Genomic DNA, 19,047 nt, shown 5'->3' on the forward strand with positions numbered 1-19,047 from the left:
TTTGTATTCTACCATTTTGTAATACCTCTGTCTTGGAAGAACAAAATTCTAGCTTAATAAATGGACTAACATGGTCTTTGAAGTTCACTTTGCAAGCTGTGGGTTTGAGGAGGGTGGTATCTGCTCTGTACCGTCATACCACGGCCTTGGCGCCAGCCATCAGCAGATAAGGAGACTTATGGAGCTAGACCTCATTCCAAGTCCTTCATCTTAACAAGCATAGGGAGGACTTCCCTGGTGGCACAGTGGTTAAGAATCCACCTGCCCATGCAGGGGATACGGGTTCAAGCCCTGGTCTGGGAAGATTCCACATGCCGCGGAGCGACTAAGCCCGTGCACCACAACTACTGAGCCTGCGCTCTAGAGCCCGCAAGCCACAACTATTGAGTCCGCGTGCCACAACTACTGAAGCCCACGCTCTGTAACAAGAGAAGCCACCGCAGTGAGAAGCCCGCACACCGCAATGAAGAGTAGCCCCCGCTCGTCGCAACTAGAGAAAGCCCACGCGCAGCAACGAAGACCCAACGCAGCCAAAAATTAATTAATTAATTAATTTTTTTTAAAAAAGCAAGCATAGGGAGAGGGTGAGATGGACGTACTGAGCAGAATGGATGGGCAGAGTTTGTGCCTAAGAGAGTTGGAAAGGAGAAAGGAGGTGCCATTCAGGCTGAAGGGCTGAATTTCATGACCTCTCTTTCCACTGAAAAGAAGGAACGAAGACACATATTTATTCTTTGTAAGTTCAATAGGCCTTCTCGGATCAGCTCCCAAGGTTTAGCAACATCACCAAATAAATATCAACATGCAGGCTGAGTATAGAAGTACTGAACACATGAAGCTCCTTCCCTGCCACAGGGCCTTTGCACATGTTGTTCCTTCCCTTTAGAACAACACCATGCAACAGAAATATAATGTGAGCCCCAAATGTAATTTGAAATTTTCTACTGCCCACATTTAGAAAGGTAAAAAGAAGCAGGTGAAATTACTTTTAATAATATTCTTTCTTTAACTCGATCTATCCAAAATATTATCATTTCAATGTGCAATTAATATTTTTAAATGAATGAGATATTTTACATTCTTTTCTTTTCATACTAAGTCTTTGATATCTGGTGGTGTTTTACTCTTTCAGCTTATCTCAATTTGGACCAGCTGCATTTCAAGTGTTCTATGGCCACATGTGGCTAGCAGCTACTGTATTGGACTGAGCAGCTTTAAAATACACTTGTCCCCCCAGAATTTCATGACTGGCTCCATCTTAGCTAAAACATCATCTCCTCACAGATTTGTGACTGTGCTATCTAAAGTAACAGCTCTCTTAAACCCATCACATCACTCTATACATTAGTTTCCTCGGGCTGCTTCTGTAACGAATTACCACAAACTAGATGGCTTGAAACAACAGAAATTTATGGTTCTGAAGACTAGATGTCTGAAATCAAGGTATTGACAGGGCTATGCTCTCTCTGAAGGCCCTAGGGGAGAATTCTTTCTTGCCTCTTTCTAGCTTCTGGTGATTGTCAGCAATTTTTGGCATTCCTTGGCTTATAGATGCATCAACCCAATCTTTGCCTCTATCTTCACATCACCTTGTTCCCTTCTGTGTCTATCTCTGTGTCTTTTCTCCTCTTCTTATAAGGACACTGGTCTTACTGCATTACGAGCCCAACCTACTCCAATAGGAGATGAAACTCCAATATAAGTTTCATCTTAATTTATTACATCTGCAAGGGCCTTATTTCCAAATAAGGTCATATTGAGATTCTGGGAAAGACATGAATCTGAGGGAGACACCATCCAACTTGGTACACCTTGTATTATCATTTGTGTTGTTTTATAGAACTTAACGCATCTTAATTTGTTCTGCTTGTTTTCCTCATTGGTATCTGATTGCCCTACGAAAATGTAAGCTCCTTCAGAACAGGGTCCTGGTCTGTCCAGCTCATCCTTCCTAGCACTTAGCACACTTCCTAGCTCATGGAAGGCACCCAATAAATGTTTGTTGCAAAGAGAAAGGTAGAGAGGAAGAAAAGAAGGGAGGAAGCAGACTTTGTGGTTTGACATTAGGAATCAAGAAAGGGCTGATGCTAAGGCGGGGAAAGCAAGGGGGCAGGGGTATCCTACTAATGGCTGTTTAGGGACCAGCCTTTCTATTCTCTTCCCAGAAGTTTTAGAATTGGCCCAATTGGGTCTCTTGGACAACCTCTCAGAGATATTCATTCCCATGACTCCTGGAAACCTGCCCTCAACCTGGCTAGCTGGAAAAGCAGCCACCCAGCTAACTGGGGAAGTGGTAGAGAGAAAAGGAAAGAAGAACACCTGCCCAGGTCATGCTCTGTGCCACTTTCTTCACATTGGAGGAGCAGTGTCTCCTGAAAGAATGGGCGTCCCATTCTTTCCACTGAGGATGCAAAGCATCGCTACCACTTAGCTACCTGCAGGCAATGGAGAGAAGTGGGCCAGGTGGGGATTGGAGCAAACTGGGGTGTGTCCAGATAGATGGGTAGCTGCTGTGATCTCATAAAGGAGAGTCTTGTATTTCTCAGCCTTCTGGTTTTTCAAACAAACTCTGAGATCTAGATTTTTAAATAAAATCACCTAATTAGCAAGTGTTGGCAAGCAATTCAACTTTTTAAAAACTCTATGGAGAGCAAACCACCCCCCAAAAGATGCCTATGACCAGAGGTAACCCCTGATTCTCAGCCTCTGGTGCAATGCAATTCCTGTTTGCCTTTAAGAATCTGAAATTTCCTAACGGTAGGGGTGGCAACAAAGCAGAACTCTGGTCTATAAACTCATGCAGGTAAACTGAACCAAAAAAGGCAAGGAACAGGTCTAAATGTCCATGGTTAAGTCAAGCAAACCAGGATATCTTCTCCCCCTACCCCAGCCTGGCTGCTGGCAGGGAAAATGGGCCCTTGACCCGCTGTATTTTTACTCAAGTCCTCTCCAAATATTTGCATGAAGCGTGAGGATCAAGGGGAAGGGAAAGCCCAGCAGTCTCGTTGCCTTTACCTTTGGTCAAACCAGGGACTAGCCTTCCAGTATCCCCCTCCGAGCCTCCCAGCACCACCTCCCCCAATCCCCAAAAGACCCTGGTCTTCCTCCTAGAAGGATGAATATCAGATGGGGTTCCAGTCTGAGCTTGGCCAAGCTCTCTAAGCTCTCTCAGATAAGGGCTAGGTCATACCCCAACTTTGTGTAAATTAGAGAAATATGCTTTTCCTCGAGTGCAGCCCTGAGCTGAGGTACTCAGCTTGATGAGCACACAAGGACTGAACCTCAGACCCTCTTAGTCCCTCAGCTGGGTTCCCTTGTTCAGTGAGCATCCTGCACAACCATACATGGCCACCCTAAGCTAGTCTCTCCCTTGTAGGTCTATTGTGAGAATTAAATGTGATACTGTGTGAACATGCTTAACACAATTATTGGGTAAATAATAATAACTCAACATGTTATCTTTTTATCTTGAATTTTTTACATACTCTTCAATAGACATTGGTAAACCCTAAACCAGTGCAACTTTTAGGGTCCTCAACATAATTTTAGATAGTGTGGAGATAAAGAATTAATTCACATTATTGAATAGTGGGAAACATTCCCTTTTCAGTTCTCTCATTTCTTCTAGAAAGATTCGTATTTGACACTCTCAACACTTGCTAATAAACACACACACACACACACACACACACAGTTGGACCTCTAGAAATCATTCCCAGGCAAGCAACATGGCTAACCTGTATTAACGTTGGTTGGTTGTGTTTATCTTTTACAATTTCCTTTTATGGTGAGTAACAGCCACTTTTCCAGTCACAGTAGCAGTATCAAGGTTTTTTTTCCAAAAACATGTATTTAAGTATTTAAAGTGAGTGAACATAAAGGAAAATATTAAGCAAATAATCGTAGAGGTGGTAGCCGTGGGCTTGAAGTTTGCGGGACGCGATATTACACAATTCCAGACAAGTCCAGATTTGACATTTTTGCTTCTAAACCAAGAGCTCTCAACTTTCCCAGTACGAAGTTGGAAGAGAATGGGGAGATTAATGCAAAAGTGTAATGTCCAGAGGTTCTCCACTCGACTGTGTCTGGAACGGAGGCTTCATGCCCTTCTGATTTTTCAGCAAGGAGTACGTCGGTTCCCTCTGAGCTCAACTCAGAGTTTGCGCCCTCTGAGCTCCTGACTTTCAGAAACCTTCACCTCTTGGAGAGGCGTGCCTGGGTCCTGAGTTTTGCAGATCTTCTCTGGGAGGGACACGCCCCTCTAGAACGGCTAGATCCTCCAGGTCGGCTGAGCCCAGGCGGGAGCGGACAGCCAGCGGCCTGCGCACAACCTTCCCTGACCAAGAGCGGCCACTGCGCACTCCAAGTTAACGAGTGAGCGAGGGCACCGTACACAATGCGGCTGTGTTTGATCCCGCGACGTGTCATTCGGAATCGCAAACAATTTATTGCCATTAGACGATGTTGTCAGGCACTAATTTCCTGGTGGCGCTCCATGACGGGCCTCAAAACATCAGGGGAGGGGGTTCTGAGGCCCCTGGGCTGGGGGGCGCGAAGGAACCGTCGCGAGCCAAGCGGGGGTTCCAGTAATGAGGCTTTAATGAGAGGAGGGCCGCCAGCCTTTGTGGAGAAGCCCAAGGAGGCGGCGGCCCGAGCGGGCGCTCGGCGAGATCACTTCCTTCCCCGGGCCCTGAGCACGGTGAACCCGCTGAGGGCCAGCTGCGGCCATCAGGCCGGGTGCCCACTGAGGGCACTCTTGGGCCCGCGACACCCTCTTCGGCTCCGAACTGCGGCAGGAAACGAAGCACCTCCATGCAACAATGCAAACGCACTCATTACCATCTCGTCAATATGCATGAAGAAAACGCGCTAGGCTGGCCGAGCCCCATCACCCAGCTCTGGCCTCGGCATCCAATAAAGCGACATATTCATCTCCCAAGATGGATGAGGAGGGGGCGCCGCCAGGAAGGCAGATCCACGGGGGGAGGGGACGGATCCTGGAGAGGAAGAGCAGAGAAAATACATGCAAAGAACCTGAGAGACAGACCAAGAAATCGACGAAGGAAGCAAACAGATTAGGATGAAAGAGAGGGACGAAAAAAAAGAAAGAACAAGCAATGAGGGCGAGGGAAAGAGATGCAGAGTCAGAGAGAGGGGGAAAAGCCATAAAATAAGGGAAGAGGGAGGGAGCAAAACTGAGAAAAGTGGTCCAGAGGAAAAAAGAAAACGGCGAATGAGGGAATTGAGGAAAGAGAAGAAAAAGCAATGACCTAGAAATCGAATATATAGAGAGTGGGAAAGACAGATGGATAGAGACAAACAAAGGAGGGGGAGGGAGTGAAACTGCTCGAGTCAGGTGGAAAAGGATGATCCTGGAGAGGTAAAAAAAAAAATAACGTCACTCGCGCTGAGGGCCAGGTTTCCCGATCCTGTTAGTTCTGGGCGCTGCGCATCTCGGCTGCTTGGAGACCCAAGGGCGCGGGCCAGGTCGGGGAGGAGCAGGGGCGGAGTGGGGGAGGGAGGGGCCGGCCGGCCGGCTTGGAGCGGCTCCTTGGGCGGACCGGCCCGCTCCGGGTGCCCGGGCCTGGCTGGGGGCCCACCCCGCGCGTCGCGGCCAGCCGCTGGCCCGGCCATTCGGGCAGCCTCTCCCTCGCCGAGAGCGAAGTTGGCAAAGTTTCTCCCAAAGTTTCCCCGTCGCTTCTCTGGACCCAGAGAGGGGCTCCGAGGTCCTGGCGGCTGGTGGGGAGAGGCAGTCCGTTCTGGGGCGGCCCTGGAGGCCGCGGCCCCGCGCCTGCTGGGATACTCGGGGTCCGGATTCCTGGTCAGACACAAACCCCTCCCGGTGCGGACACCAGGCCACGCACTCGGGCGTCCACGCGGCTGCTAATAGCAGAGAGAGAGAACGCAGAAGAGAGAGAGAGAGAGGGAGAGAGAGAGAAAGAAAAAAATATTCTCAGCTCAATTTAAGTCTCATGGAAAGGGCTTACAACTGTAATTAAATCATTAAATTCTTGTCTACGCTTCACAGAGCGGAGAGAAATTAACTTCCCACCAACCTCATTTTCTATTTGAACATGAAATAATGATTTTCTGCCCGTCTAATTACAAAGCCAACATCTGATCAAGCCAGCATCCAGAGGGGATTATCGCATGCACGAGTATTAGACCTCATTACCAGCTTGAGTGCAAAATTATTACATCTTGTAATTGGATGGTGAGATTTATATACAGATCGGCCCGGTTTCTGTAAGATTGTAATTACAAGCTTCGTTGGTTAGCTACTTATCAGAACTTTGCAGGAAAACAAAACAAATGACTGAGGAAAACGAGCATTTCATTAACCTGTAACCCGAGCGCGGGGGGAGGGAGCGGTGGGAGCGTGCGCCAAGGCGTCTGCAGGAAGCCGAGGGATCGCGGGTCCTCACTGCAGCCCGGGGACTTCGGGCCTGGGAGGGAAGGACAGAAGATGGGCCTCGGCGGGTAAACTTAGGGCTACAGCGGCGCCCCCCGATGGGGACGCGTGGACACCGTGGGTCTGGGCGAGGAGGGGGCAGAAAGGGGGCCTAGTGGCTCGCGGCTCGTGTACAGTACGCAGCGCAGCCCCTGAGCCAGACGGGCCGCCGGCCCTGGGCACACGTCGGGCCGCGGCTCCAAGTGCGAGACCGGGGAGCGCTGCTGTGCGCGCTAAGCGAGTGCTATGGACGCCCCCTTGCATTCCCCACACTCTGGGCCGCGTTGAGAAAGCGTCTACAGCAAGGCTCCGAAGCGCTTTGTGCTCTGGGAACAGTGGAAGAAAGCGAGATGATGGAGAACGGTTTGCGCGCGGCGCGTTTTTGCGCGCATGCCTTTCCCAAATCAACTTCCCGTGCACCTGCTTTTCCTCCCTGTGCGAGTGTGTCACTTTGACCCCATCTCGTGGATTAAAAATCCCTGGAAAAGGCTCGGCTGTCCTTAAAAATCCCTGGAAAAGGCTCGGCTGTCCTTGGACCCGTGAGTTCAGTTCGGAGCCGGGCTCCACTGGCCTGGTGGAGTTGGGGAGCCAGCGCCACGTCGGGGCTCGGCTGCCTAGGACTCTGCGTCCCGACGTGGGGCGCGGATCGCCCGGCCCATGGCAGGGCTGATCTTATCTGGAGACCGATTCTGCTCGAGACCTGGGGCGCTTGGAGGTATCTAAATAATAGAGGGTCTTGGGTCCTTATTTGGGTTAGAGGTTCACCTTCCTTCCGGGCCATGGGTGCCCCGGCCCGGCGTGGCTAAGTCATTGAGAACAGCCTTGCCCCTTCCCTGGCCTCTTTCCCGCCTCCCGCAGCCCGACGCAGCCAGGTCGATAGCTGGTTAAGGCGGACAGAAGCATCATCTCCGGGGCCCATTGTTCTCTCTTTTCCTTCTGGAGGAGCTGAGTTAAATAGCGGCCCAGCGCAGCCCCAGTTTCCCCACCTCAGAATCTCGCTCTTGGCTCCTCGCGGGTCTGGCGCCACTACTTTGTGCAAACTCTAGGTTTCCAGGGACGTCGAGGCTCCCGGTCTGACACTTAGGAAACGCTCCAGGCAATAAGGTTACCCTCAATTTTGTAACCCTGAGATTTTTCGCGAGAAGGTGAGCCCATGATTCCCTACGCCACTTCGCTGAGGGGTTTAACTGAAAACGAAATCAGGCGCCGGGAAAACATTTCAAAGCCAGAGCTCCCCCTGATATCTCCTCTCCTGGGGAGACTCCAGTTAAGGCCAACACCCGGCACCAAGCATAAGCAGGCGGGGAGGAGATTAGGGAAGCAGTCTGACCCAATTTGAGAAGGCCGCCCCTTAGTTTCCCCAATCGAACCCCAAACCTAGCTGCCCCCAAACTTTCCCTTGCGTTCCCCCCAATTTTCTCGGCCTTCACACCTACTGGAGCCGCCGACCTGTGCGAAGACTGGTAGAAAGAGGCGGGGAGTGGGGTGGGTCAAAACTGGGTGCCCGCGGGACTCCCCACGGGGACTCCCTGTTGTTGCTGAGACCAGAGAGAGCCGGGGCCAAGATTCTCCGATCCCTCCACTCTGGTGGAATTCGGATTCGATTCGTCTATCAATCAGCCCGCGGCGGCCAGTTTCCGCCTCCGAGCCGGGACTGGCAACTCCGAGGCAGTTACCGCCCCGGGTGCTGTCCCCGGAGCGCTCCTGCTGCAGGCCTGGCCTGTGCGTAGGTCGCCGCAGCGGCCTAAAGCGTTTAGCCCGGAGCCGCCGCAATACCGGGAATTTCAATCCTGCTCTAGGCTGCAAGCCCTAATCCGTGAAGGTGGGCGCCCGGATACCGGGATTTCAGGTTTGGTTTAGGAAATATCCCACTATAAAACTAAAAGTCTTGCCTCCCATCCCCACCCGAGCGGGAGGGAGTATACCTGCCAAAAGAAAACAGGTTGGCGCAGAGACCCGGGAGCAGGAGAAGGGGTAGTGAAACGAAGAATCTCTACGGACCGAAAATTCCAATATACAAACTTCTCCAAGCGCTCCCCGAAAGTTCCTGGAGCCTCCGCCACCCGGCTCCCTGCTCCTCCCCCATCCCACGCCAGCTTAGGGCAAGGGCAGCCTCCACTTTCCTGACGTCGCTCCCCAGGATTCCCGGGGCGTCCACCCTTTGGCACCACCCCCTCCCCCCGCCATTTCTAAGACGGGATTCTGCACCCTGACACCCGTGCGGCGTTAACGTGGTTCACCGCAGGATTTGGTCTTCTTGAGCAGGGGCCTGCTTCGCCTCCCTGGGCAGAGGGACGGTCCTTGAAGACTCCCTTAGAACGCACCCCCGATCCCTCGCGCACTCTTCAAGCTCCCTCCCTACGCCTGAGAGTGGCCGGGAGTCCAGAGGTGCGAGCTGGAAAGCGGACCCGGGCAGAGTAAAGCCCCAGCGCCTGGTCCAAGGTCTGGTCCCGACCCAGGCCCCGCGCGCTGGGGCGGGGGGAGAGGTGCCGAGAGGCGGGAAGCGGGAGGGGCGAGCTGACCCCATACTAACCCCGGTCCCCGCGCCTCTCGCCGCCCCCCCTCCTCCCGCCGCAGGCCAGAGGGGGAGGGAAGGGACTAGCAGAGCCCGGGCTCCCGCCCCCGTCCCGCCCCGCCCCGCCCCGCCCCGCCCTGCGCGCAGTATCCGCGGGGGTGGGCGGCCTCGCCTGCAGGGAGCCCCGGCGATTGGTGACTCGCGAAGGAGACGCAAGGAAAAGTCGAATAAGAGGGCGCGACGTCAGACCCGAGATTTGGGGAAGGGCGAGGGAGGGGGGTGAGGGCGGGGACGGACGCACAGACACAGATACGGACACGCACCCCCCGCACGACACCCGAAGTGTCCACAACTTGAAACCGCCTTAGCCCGGGGCGCAGAGGCCGGGGATGGGGGTGCGGGGAGTGTAGTGTGAGTAGAGAGAAATAGGTTTTAAAAAGAAAAGAAAGAGTGACGGGAACAGAGAGGGGAGAGAAGGGAATAGTGAGAGAGGGAAAGAGAAGAGAAAGACGAGAGTTTCATAGCGTCCAGGAAAGTGAAAGAGCCCGAAGGAGCGGAAGCGATCCTGGGGGGGTGGGGGGGAGAGGAGCGCAGAAAGGGGAGGGGAGAGGAAGGGCGAGGAGGGGGAGTGAAAACTAGAGGAGGACGAGGGAAGCGAGGCGCGACACAGCTCAGGGAGAGGAGGGCAGTGAGGAGTGAGGCGCGGGCAGAGGCAGCTCCGGCTGCCGAGAGGAGGGAGCGCGGCGCAGAGAGGAGGGGCTTGCGGGCCCGTAGAAATGTCAATCAGAGCCCGGAGCCCCGGGAATCTCCGCCAATCTGTTCGGACCTGACCTGGCTCCTCGCCTCCGCCGCCGCCGCCGCCGCCGCCGCGGAGCAGATCAATAGGCAAACGCCGAGCGCAGCGCAGCGCGGGAGGCAGCGCGGCCCCAGCCCGGCCCAGCCCCCGATGCGCGCCGCAGCCCGCGGGCGGCGCTGAGCTGGGCGGCCCCAGGGGCCGGGCCCCCTCTCCGTCCGTGCCCCGCGGGCCACCATGTCCTTCCCCCAGCTCGGATATCAGTACATCCGCCCGCTCTACCCACCCGAGCGCCCGGGGGCCGCCGCCGGCGGTGGTAGCGCTGGGGCCCGGGGCGGCCCGGGAGTCGGAGCCTCAGAGCTGGCTGCCTCGGGGTCCCTGTCCAACGTACTCTCGTCCGTGTACGGGGCGCCCTATGCCGCGGCGGCAGCGGCAGCCGCAGCCGCCCAAGGCTACGGCGCCTTCCTGCCCTACGCGGCCGAGCTGCCCATCTTCCCGCAGCTGGTAAGTGGCCGGGGAGCCGCAGCGGGGAGGTTGGGGCTGGGGCGCCGGACGAGGTGTGCGCGCGGGAGTAGACTAGAGGGGCCTGGGCCGGGAGGGTGGAGGCGGCGGTGGCCAGGGCTCATCCACGCTCCCTCCGCGCGTGTCCCTTCCTTCTCCATGTGCGTACAGGGCACGCAGTATGAGCTGAAGGACAGCCCGGGGGTGCAGCATCCGGCCGCGGCCACCGCGTTTCCTCACCCGCACCCCGCCTTCTACCCGTACGGCCAGTACCAGTTCGGGGACCCGTCCCGTCCCAAGAACGCCACCCGGGAGAGCACGAGCACGCTCAAGGCCTGGCTCAACGAGCACCGCAAGAACCCCTACCCCACCAAGGGCGAGAAGATCATGCTGGCCATCATCACCAAGATGACTCTCACTCAGGTGTCCACCTGGTTCGCCAACGCGCGCCGGCGCCTCAAGAAAGAGAACAAGATGACTTGGGCGCCCCGCAGCCGCACGGACGAGGAGGGCAACGCTTACGGGAGCGAGCGAGAGGAGGAAGACGAGGAAGAGGATGAAGAAGACAGCAAACGCGAACTGGAGCTGGAGGAGGAGGAGCTCGGGGGGGAGGAGGAGGACACCGGGGGCGAGGGCCTGGCTGACGACGATGAGGACGAGGAGATCGATTTGGAGAACTTAGACAGCGCGGCCGCGGGGCCCGAGCTGGCCCTGACTGGCGCGGCGCACAGGGACGGCGACCTCGGCCTGGAACCCATCTCAGACTCCAAGAATAGCGACTCCGACGACAGTTCCGAGGGCTTGGAGGAGCGTCCACTGCCTGTCCTGAGTCTGGCCCCAGTGCCACCGCCAATGGCCGCGACTCCGCCATCCCCGCCCTCGCCCTCAGCGGGCCTGGACCCCTGCGCTCCCGCACCAGCGCCCGCCTCGGCCCTGCAAAAACCCAAGATCTGGTCCCTGGCCGAGACGGCCACAAGCCCGGACAACCCGCGCCGCTCGCCTCCGGGCGCGGGGGGTTCTCCCCCCGGGGCAGCCGTCGCGCCCCCAGCCCTGCAGCTCTCTCCGGCCGCCGCCGCCGCGGCTCAGAGACTCGTCTCGGCGCCGCTGGGCAAGTTCTCCGCTTGGACCAACCGGCCGTTCCCAGGCCCGCCGCCCGGCCCACGCCCGCACCCGCACCCGCTCTCCCTGCTGGGCTCGGCCCCTCCACACCTGCTGGGACTTCCCGGAGCCGCGGGCCACCCGGCCGCCGCCGCCGCCGCCGCCTTCGCTCGGCCGGCGGAGCCCGAGGGCGGAACAGGTGACTGCGGAGCCCAGGATGCGGAGGGAGGGGGCGAGTTTGGGGGTCGCGCCCGGGCAGGTCCCGGGGGACGCAGGGCGCTTACCACTCCGCGCCCGCCTCCCGCGGCCCTGGGCGCTAGAATGGCGCGATCTAAAGGCCTTCCTTTTTCTCCCGCTTCCCGTAGATCGTTGTAGTGCCTTGGAAGTGGAGAAAAAGTTACTCAAGACAGCTTTCCAGCCCGTGCCCAGGCGGTAAGAGACCCCGAGCTGGGGTGGGGTGTTGGGACTGGCAGTCGGGGGCAGGAAAGAATGCGGAGGAAACTCGGGCTTTGCCCCCGGGGGAACGCAGCTAGGACGAACTTCTAAAAGGGGACGAAACACACTTCTCCGTCGTCGCCACGGGCCCAGAGGTGGCTCGAGAGTCCCAGTGCAGGCACCCGGGCGGGGCCCAGGGTACCTCGGAGCGGGTGGTGGCTCCGTGAAGCCCACCACCTTCCAGCCGCGCACCTCGGGTCTTGACGCCTCCCGCGCAACCTTATAGTTAAACCGGAAAACCAGCATCTTACAGCTGGACCTCATTGCACATTGAGACGTTTCCCTTCCCCCGGCCTCAGCCCCGGGTTGGGTCTCCCAATGCTAGGCAGCGTCGGTGCCCCTAACTCACTTCCTTTGCTACCACTGCCTCTCTCTTGCAGGCCCCAGAACCACCTGGACGCCGCTCTGGTTTTATCGGCTCTCTCCTCATCCTAGTTCTTTTTAAAAAAAAAATTTTTTTTTAATCGTTGTAATAATTGTAAAAAAAAAAATCGCTCTGTATAGTTACGACTTGTAAGCATGTCCGTGTATGAATACCTAAAAAGAAAACGAAACGAAAAAAGAAAAAGAAATAAAACAAATCCCCCCTGAGTCCTCCCCCGGTGGCTTCTGTACCCCACATTAGCTGAGTCTGTGAGGTTTGTTTGTTCGGTTGATTTTGGGGGGGGTGGAGTTTCAGTGAGAATAAGCGTGTTTGACTTTTTTTGTATATACAGAAAAATGTACATATGTGTGAACCAAATTGTACAAGAAAGTATCTATTTTTGGCTAAATAAATGAGCTGTTGCCACTTTGACTATAACCCGCCTGTCTGCCCCCGGAGGGATCCGTTTGGTGCTTTTCGTTTTGTTTTGTTTTACACCCTCATCCCCCCATGTTTGAAGAGTCGCCCGAATCAGCGGAAGAGAAGGCAAGGCAAGGCGAGTCAGGGCCCTGTGGTCGGAGGACGGTGGAGGAGAGGCTGAAGTGGCCGGGCTGGGGGCGCCGCTGGAGAAGAGAAGGTTGGAGAAGTACCTGGGGCGCCCGAGAGAAAGGGCAGAGGAGACAGGTGGGAAAGGGGGGCAAGATTCCCTACAACGAGCTGGGAAACTGGGCCCAACTCCCCGGTCCCCTGGAGCAACCGCGGGGCCTTGGGGCCTTCTCTGATGATGCAGCAGAAAGACTCAGAGAACGATCTGGATGCCTCCCTCCCCCATTCTTCGATAGGCACAATTGAGGCTTTCTCAGTCTTACATAAGGGGCTGTGCAAGCTCCGCTTAGGGCCCCCTTCCAACCACATTGACCCCCAGGCTCCTTATATAGATGCAGGGATGTGGGGTGGCAGTGAGTTGGGGGGGCATATGCAGGAGCGGGGAATCCAGGGGTGCACATCCTTTCCCCTTGGTGACTTTGCCCAGCCCACATTGCCAGTTGGGGCTCCGGGCGGCATGTGCGTCTTGGCATCCCAGTGGGTTTTCCCGAAGTGCCCTGAAAGAGCAGCTTTCTGAGGTCCCGGCGCGGGGGGTTCGGGCAGTTGCACCGGCCCAGCCGGGATTCCGGCTCCAAGCCGGACAGGGGGGTGGTCGGGCCGGGGGAGGGAGCCGGGAAATTTGGGGCTGGAGCTCCCTCTGCAGGACAAAAGGGCCGCTCGGCGCCTGCCTCGGCGGCCTCTCCAGCCAGGCCGGGCGTCGCGTCCCCTCCGCGCCCTCTTTTTTCTCTTGCAGTCAGCTAGCCTTGCCCAACTTTGACTGAAAGAAGTTGTAGGGATGCTGGAAGAGTGGCGCCTTGGGGGTATCGTTTTTGCATCTCCTTCCCCATGCTGAGTTAGTAAATTTATAGGGCGGCCAGATGCCTGCTTTTTGCCCCGCACAGTGGGACATGTCACAATCTCGCGGGTCCCCGGGAAGTTTGGGGAGCGCTTGCACACCCGAAGTCACGGAACAAGGCGCCGCGTCATGTTGTACATCTTGGAGGTTCGGCGGGAGCAGAGGGAGTCCGTCCGGCAAGGACCCATCCATGCGGGCGCAGCCGCCAGCGCCGGCCCCGGGTGAACCCCACGGAGGCTGCGGCCGTCGGCCTGACGGCGCCCCAGGGGCGGGTTGGGAAGGAGGGTCTGTCTGCAGCCGTTGCGGCCCACCGGGGGCTGGTGAAACAGGAGCGCACACCCAGCAAAGACGTTGCAAGGATGGGACTCGCTCTTCCAGTCCCTTCCCCAGAGGCCAGAGACGTCCAAGGTTTCGGTTCAGGCTCCTTCCCAGGTGGCAGGCACAGACCTGTGGGTCAGCTCTGACCCTGGGCACAGCGCCCCAGACGTGGCGTCCGTTTCAACTGCCTGGGCCTTGAACCTCAGAGGCCGGACAGAGGCCTCGGGTTAACATCAGTATCTTTACATGGGCAACAGCCCGCTAGCCCTTCAGTGAGTGCCGCACAAGCTTCATCAGAGCACAGGCCGAGTTCCCTTCTCTGCATCCTGGGGAACTCTGGGCAGACAGTGAGCTTCTCTGCCCCCCATTTCCTCATCTGTAAAATGGGAATAATGACACCTACCTGGCAGGGTGGTCGTGAGGATGAGAGACAAAGCATGTCCAGTGCTGGCATGTGGTAGGAGGAGTAATAGCCCTAGCCTTATCTTTATATTCCAAAAATCTCAAGCCCCACTCCTCAAACTCCCGGTAGTATTCTGCCCTACCCCCTCCCATCAGCCATAAAAGCCAGGTGTCTACATTCAGACATCTGAGGACCCAGCTGAACTCAGGGAGAAAGGACACTCTCCAGGGAGGAGTGCAGCAGGGAGAGCAGGTGAGAGAAGAAGTCAGGCAGCCTTCCCACACGGACCGTCCAGCAAGACAGCGTGCGTCAGTCTGTTCAGAGGGAGATGGGTGTGAAGAGGCCAGGCCCAGCTTGGAGAGGTCTGATCACCTGTCAGGTTTGGTCAGCATTTCAGTCCATCCTATTCTGGGGATATTGGTCCTTGGAGGAGACCAATTGTGCCCCACTGAAAGGGCAGGATGTGTGATGCCAGAGGAGAGCTGAGGTACACCTGAGAGAGACCCCCTGTATGTGTGTATCTTCTCTATCCCATAGAACACATGGCCCCTTCAAATGGCCCCGAGTTGACCCCCATAACATAATGTGATCAAAATGAAAAGGAACCTCATAGGCTTTTCAGCTAAAAAGGGGAAGAGGAGACCACTTCTTTGCGCCACTTTCATTTCACCAAGGCACGGATTCCTCAGCCTCTTCCCGGGGCCTCCTCCCTGAGTCCCCCCCTTATGCCCTCCTTTCAGGGATCCTAGGAACTGTCTCTGTACTTTATTCTCTGGCCCTAAAATTTAAAAAGGAAAGAGGAAGCTAGGGAAGAGAGGGAGAGAAAAACAGAAAGCCAGAGAGAGAGAGATTATATGGGGATCTCATTCTTGGTCCTGATTAAGCTTCAGTTAGAAATAAAATATGTCAGTCACTCTGCCTGGAAGGGGTTCCTCCTGTCGGGGCTGGTTATGCAAAGCACTCGGAGGTGTGTGGGGATAATCAATTAGGTCAGAGGAGGGAGTATATGTCACTGCTTCCCTCATTATCTGCATGGAGGTGGAGGAGTAGGGGGTGCTTTGCTGGGCCATGGAGCCAGAGGAGAATAAAATTATCTCCCTAAGTGATGGCCCACCTCTGGGACCAGGACGTGCATGGTTTCCAATTGAATGTATTTTTGGTGGAATACAGCGAGGAGGAAGCGGGGTCCAGGCAGAAGGCAGCATGGAAGGGCCGGAGGGCTAGGGCAGCAGAGGCTTTGGGGGGAAGGAGGGAGGCTCCAGCCGCTGCCCCAGGGGAGGAGTAGGGAGAGGGAGGCCTCCTGGGCTGCTGTTCTCTGGGCACCTGGCAGGCAGGCAGGGCCAAAGCGTCCGCTGTCTTAGGCCTGAGTTCTGGAAGGTTGGAGAGAGGGATTGAATACTTGGGTAGGAGCTGGATGTCTGACGTCTTCACTGGTTTGTTGGGAGCTTCTGTCAGGAACTCGCTTTGGGCCAAATTATTTATATCCTTCTAGAAATGTCCTCTGCATCCTCTAATTCCTGGTTGTATGTACCTTCTACCTCCATCAAATGAAAATAGGCAATTGCGGGTGTGTAAAAATTGCATCTGTGGTTAGAGCCACCTCCAACTTGAATGGGGGCAAGCTTCATCCTTTCTCAAGGCCCCGCTTTCACCGTCTGCCACTTGGAGGAGATTGGATGAGACAGATTTATTCAAACTTTCTTACAAAGCCAACATTGTCTAGGATTAGGCATGAATGTAGGAAGTGTGGGTCCAAAGATAATTATTGGGATAAGGAGGCCCCATAACCTTTCTAGTAACCACCTCTGGATCGTAATTGGCCACTGTCATCTGATCCAGGCAGCCAACTTGACCGTATTGGAAGTGTCCATCTATTGTGTGACCAACCTAGCTTTGATGCAGCTGCTGCTTCCCTTCGAACAGAAGCTCCAGCCCCTCCGAAGGCTCTCCTGATGGTCTGGATGGAAAACCCCACAAGGCGTCTCTTCCTGAGGGTGAAAGGGATGAGTACTCAGGGCAAGAGACCTGGAAGAGCTTCTAAGAGAGGTCCTCAGTCAGGTGTTCCTCCCGCTTCCAGGACAGATGGCAATGTCTGGAGACACTTTCAGTTGTCATGCCTGGGTTAGGGGGGCTACTAGCATCTCATGGATGGAGACCAGGGATGCCTGCTAAAGGTCCAACAAGGCACAGGCCAGCCGCGTGCAGCAAAGAATTATCCAGTCCAAGATGTCAGCAGTGCCAAGCTTGAGAAACATGGAGGTGAGGGAGGGGAGAGGAGTCTGGGGCAATCACGGAAGATATTTTCTCCCAGAAACCACAGCTTCGTGGACAGAAACATTAAAGCAGGGCACTAAGTGGGGCGTTTTTGCTCTTTAAAAACTTTTGGCCCTGGAATGGGGAAGTGGGTGTGAGGGAGTGCAAACAGGAAACTCTGCCAGCCTGGGAAATAAAAAGAGCGGGTTTTCAACTCAGCCTGGTGCCCAGGAGCCAGTGAAGGTGAGACGGTCTCAGGCAAGAGGGGCAGAGTCAGCCCCAAGGAGGATTGTGTGTCTGGAAAGTTGGGACCTTTCTCCCTGGATATTTATATCAGGGACAGGTTACGGGAATATTGTCACAGATGAAAGCTTGACTCCTGTGGTTTTGCCTCAGAATTATCGCCACCTCTTAACTGCTGCCAGCCCTTCCGTGCGTATAAACGCATCTATTTATTTACTTGCTTATTTTACCCGGGAGTGTGTGTGTGCGTGTGTGTGTGCGTGTGCGTGTGTGTGTGTGCACGTGCCCGCGCGTGTGTGTCCCATGTCAGGGAGCCAGAGGGAGACAGAGGCAGGGTAAGGTCTTACTCTGGGGCTGACCGTCTAGGACGGGAAGGCTGTGATTTTACAGCTTTTGTCCCGCATTCTCTCACTGCTCTAGGAGGCTAACAAGTGGGCCCACAGCCCTCGGGGCCTTTGGAGTGCACTCATCTGAGAGACTGTGCTCTTCTCAGCCGCTCAGATTTATTTTGCCAAAGTTACAGGGCAATTATGGAAATGCGCCCTTTGAAGCTGGGCTGATTTCTCTTTATTTTCTTCTCCCTGACAAAGCAGAGCTTCCCTGCCTCTTGTGGGCTTTTTTTTCCTCCCCCCTCCCTTTCCTTTTCCTCTCTCCTTTTTTCTGATAATTATTAGATAGTGGGAGTTTCCAGGGGTAATTTGAAAAAATCTTTTAAACAGTAATAAAAATACCTATAGATTAAAAGAAACTTACCATTATTTAAATGTTATGTTGGTTTTTTTTTTTTTTTCTTTTTTTTAATGGGATTTGATGGCCAGGAGGAAAGAAAGGAATTCATGATACTAAGAGACAAACCCCTCCTGCCCAGATCGTCATGGGGAGGCCCACGGCGGCCGGGCAGGCCACTGGTTCTGCTAACAGACTGTTCCAGTCACCTGGGGCGCCTGCTAGGCCCCGGGAATCGTAGCTCACAAATTTAGCAGGACAAGCGCCTGCTCCCCTTTGCTCACACCTCTGGATGAATAAGAGGCCCAGACTCAACAGAGCTGTGTTTTCTGGGCCTTGTACATTATTCATCACTGCAGCCTGGAATCTGGAGGCTCTGTGTGAACCAACCCCATTTATTTCTCTCCTCCCGCCCCACTTTGCTTGACCTGATGCTGGCGTGGGGAGGGAAAGTGTCTGAAGCCAGATGGTGTCCACCTGAGTGCTGGCGAGGCCTTCGAGGGGGAGAGTCGGCCTGTTTGGGGTCGGGGTGGGGAGGGCCTCGTTTCTATTTTTCAGAGTGACTTTGAAGTTTTCTTCGTCCACCTTTTCGTTTGCTCCTTCCTTCTTCCCGTCCTGTTTTTGGGGGTGAATGGCTCATTATCTGTCCACAAACTCCAACAGGAAGTCTCGCCACCTTCAGGAGCTGGGATTGGCCTCAGAGGCCTGTCCAGAGTGGAGGCCATTTCAACTCTCACTTCCTTTACCCGACTTAAATAAAATACAGTCAGGTAAGTGGAGTGGAGTGCTTCTTATTTGATAGGCCCCATGGTAAGCACTTTCCATGCACTCTATTTAATGTTCATAGCCACCCTCGGCGAAGGCACAGATGAAGACATTAAGGCTTGGGAGAGGGGGATGGAGTTTCAGAAAGTCTTCTGGTAATATGGACATTCTCCATGGGTGAAAAATATCCAGACAGAACATTCCATCTGGCGTGCTACCATCTGCATTAAAATGAGAGCATACATTTGTTTGTACAAGAAGCTGGTTAAGAGTGGCTGCCTTAATTTAAGGAAAGGACCTGGGCAGCTGGAGGTCAAGGCCCCGAGGGATATTTTTCAGTTTATATCCCTTTGTTCCTTGTGAACTTTGTGAATATGTTAGCTCTTCAAAAAGCTTTTTTTGCTTGTTTTTAAATAACTAATATACATGAGAGAGAGAGAGAGAGAGAGAGCAATTTCTCTGGATCTCACAGTGGCGCTGAGGATCATTCATTCACTCATTCATTCACTGAACATCCACAGATAGTCATGAAGCACCAGGGTCAGACTCCCTTGGTTCAAATCCTAGTTCCGTCACTCCCTAACTGTGTGACCTTGGGATACTGACTGCATCTCTCTGAGCTTTGTTTCTTTTAAAACAGAAAGAATAATTATAATCTTACCTCCCTCATAGATTGTTGAG

The 19,047-nt window shown here is 54.8% G+C and overlaps 1 protein-coding gene across 1 annotated transcript; it reads left to right on the forward strand.

The window, feature by feature from the left end:
• The first annotated feature begins 9,621 nt into the window (after positions 1–9,621).
• On the forward strand, positions 9,622–12,655 carry IRX3 (iroquois homeobox 3). The gene is made up of 4 exons (XM_082366666.1): positions 9,622–10,263; positions 10,432–11,557; positions 11,724–11,790; positions 12,234–12,655. The coding sequence occupies exons 1-4, from the start codon at positions 9,997–9,999 to the stop codon at positions 12,286–12,288; spliced, it is 1,515 nt and encodes a 504-aa protein (XP_082222792.1). The 5' UTR covers positions 9,622–9,996; the 3' UTR covers positions 12,289–12,655.
• Positions 12,656–19,047: the final 6,392 nt, after the last annotated feature.

This window comes from Balaenoptera borealis (assembly GCF_965194805.1).
Source record: "Balaenoptera borealis genome assembly, chromosome: 19".
NCBI classification, from domain to species: Eukaryota; Metazoa; Chordata; class Mammalia; order Artiodactyla; family Balaenopteridae; genus Balaenoptera; species Balaenoptera borealis.